This window comes from Lucilia sericata, unplaced genomic scaffold (genome assembly GCF_015586225.1).
Source record: "Lucilia sericata isolate MDLA Ls3-8-SP2 unplaced genomic scaffold, ASM1558622v1 Contig000587F_arrow, whole genome shotgun sequence".
Taxonomy (NCBI): Eukaryota; Metazoa; Arthropoda; class Insecta; order Diptera; family Calliphoridae; genus Lucilia; species Lucilia sericata.
In genome coordinates this window covers 253,077-255,000 of record NW_023994594.1, presented here as the reverse complement: position 1 = coordinate 255,000, position 1,924 = coordinate 253,077, and the positions used below count along the sequence as shown (strand labels likewise).

The 1,924-nt window shown below is 32.5% G+C and overlaps 1 protein-coding gene across 1 annotated transcript in view; it reads right to left on the bottom strand.

The window, feature by feature from the left end:
• LOC119606462 (cytochrome P450 CYP12A2-like) overlaps positions 1-1,587 on the bottom strand; it is a 2,105-nt gene extending 518 nt beyond the window's left edge. Inside the window, exons 1-5 of the mRNA XM_037959977.1 lie at positions 1,392-1,587; positions 954-1,339; positions 772-888; positions 247-697; positions 1-191 (exon numbers count right to left, since the gene is read on the bottom strand). The exon at positions 1-191 is cut by the window's left edge and continues 518 nt beyond it. Coding sequence (XP_037815905.1) covers positions 1-191; positions 247-697; positions 772-888; positions 954-1,339; positions 1,392-1,454 — 1,208 coding nt within the window. The 5' untranslated portion in view covers positions 1,455-1,587. The remainder of the gene's footprint in view (positions 192-246; positions 698-771; positions 889-953; positions 1,340-1,391) is intronic.
• Positions 1,588-1,924: the final 337 nt, after the last annotated feature.

Sequence of the window (1,924 nt, the reverse complement as noted above, 5' to 3'; positions counted from 1 at the left end):
CCAATAACAATTGGATACAAACGTAAAGATTCCTTAATACAGGCCCTTAGATAAGGTATATTCCTTAAAGATTCCTCCGTAAATTCCGAATCTTTATGAGGTAAAATGTTCATAATTTCTTCTCTAAGTTTGGTTTGTTTTAGGGGATTTTTAGCCAAGCACAATAGTAAACCAGTAAAAGTAGAGGAAGTCTATAAAATAAAGATTAGTTTCTAGTTGGTATTAATATCGTTTTTTAATACTCACCGTATCCACACCCGCCATTAACATATCCATGGCCATAACTGTAGCTATTTTCTTATCAATTTTTATTAATTTTTCCAAAACACTCTTTTCATGTTCCGGCTTTTCTGGTTCACCTTTTTGACTTTCTTCTTCTAAACGCTTTATGGCTTCATTGACATATGCACTGGTTGTAAACGTTATAGTATCTAAACATTTCATTAGATTTTTAAATGATTTAGTTTTATAATATTTCCAAATGGGAGGAGCATACTCCACTTCCATGCCGTATATAAAAAATTCATTAATAGCCTTAAATAGTTCTTTGGCCAAGGGATCTGAGCGATTTTTATTCATTAAGCCCAATTGTTTATCGAGAGCAACAACCGAAACGGATTCCAAAGTCCAACGATTCATTTCCTCTTCAAAACTGGCGGGAACTTCGAAAGTTTGGGGATCACGCATTTTTCGAATTCTAGAAGTTAAAGGAAAGATGTTAGACAACCGAACAAGTAGGCTGAAGAACTACAGGATATGTATTGAACTTACCTCTCGACAAATTCCTTATTAACCTGTGACATTTTATCCATATATAAACGAACATTCTTTGGTTGCATTAGTACTGGATTAACAGTCGATCTAAAATTAGCCCACTTCTCATTTTGTCTTCAAAATTATAAAATCCAAATTATATAAAAAGACTATTTTCAAAAGCTAATTCTGTTACTTACGTCGATATAATTCCCTCTGTACCTTCAAAGAAATCTGCTCTATGTACACTTCTATGGTAATGTAAAGCATCCGAACCCGGTCTTATTGGCCAAATTCCCTCATTTCGAAATACTGTTATAAAATCTTCTACATTGTGAGTAATCACACCATCTTTGCGTCCGAAATAACCATCGAATCTCATAATATTGCCCATATCTTTCTTAAGGGCTAGCATTAGTTTGGTGGGTTCCATTTTATAATATTTACCACCCGGTAGAAAGTTAAGCATATCGGATAATTTCTTATGTGAAGGAATTTCTTTGTATGGCTTGGCATTTTCCCATTCTTGTTTAAAAGAATTTGTTTCCGTGGTCGTTCCAATTACCGCTGTAGACCTTAAGCGCCACTAAAGATTTTGTTACTTTTGAAAGAAATTATTAATATTTTATAGAACCTACTTGCAGTGGTTTTCCAATAATTTGCCATTTATTTTGGTGCCTTAATAAAATATTTCCCGTCATTTTTGTTTTGCTTTATAACAAAATTTCTTTGTGACTAAATTAATATAAATCGCAAATTGTTATTAAATATTAAATTTTATTTATTTGCATGAATATGTGTTAAGGTTCTTATCTATTGTATTTGAATACTCGACAAAGAATGAAAACTAAATGCTGGGCTTTTTTCCCGGCAATCAAATATATTACTATTCTCTTCTCTCTTTTCCTCTCTTCTAATGTTATCAAACTCATTTTATTAAAGTTGAACCATTTATCAAAGGGAAGGTCAATTTTAAGTCAAATCAAACATTCAATAAAGGGCCCAACAATGCACGGTGCTTGAGATTCGAAATTCGCCATGATTTTAAATAATAACAAGGATTAAGATTTCACACATCATTTTTCGGTCAAGTAGTCTTAACATTAATAGATCACAGACAGAAGAGTTCCCCTAATTTTCACATCTGTGTTTAGATTTGTCTCTGGATGGA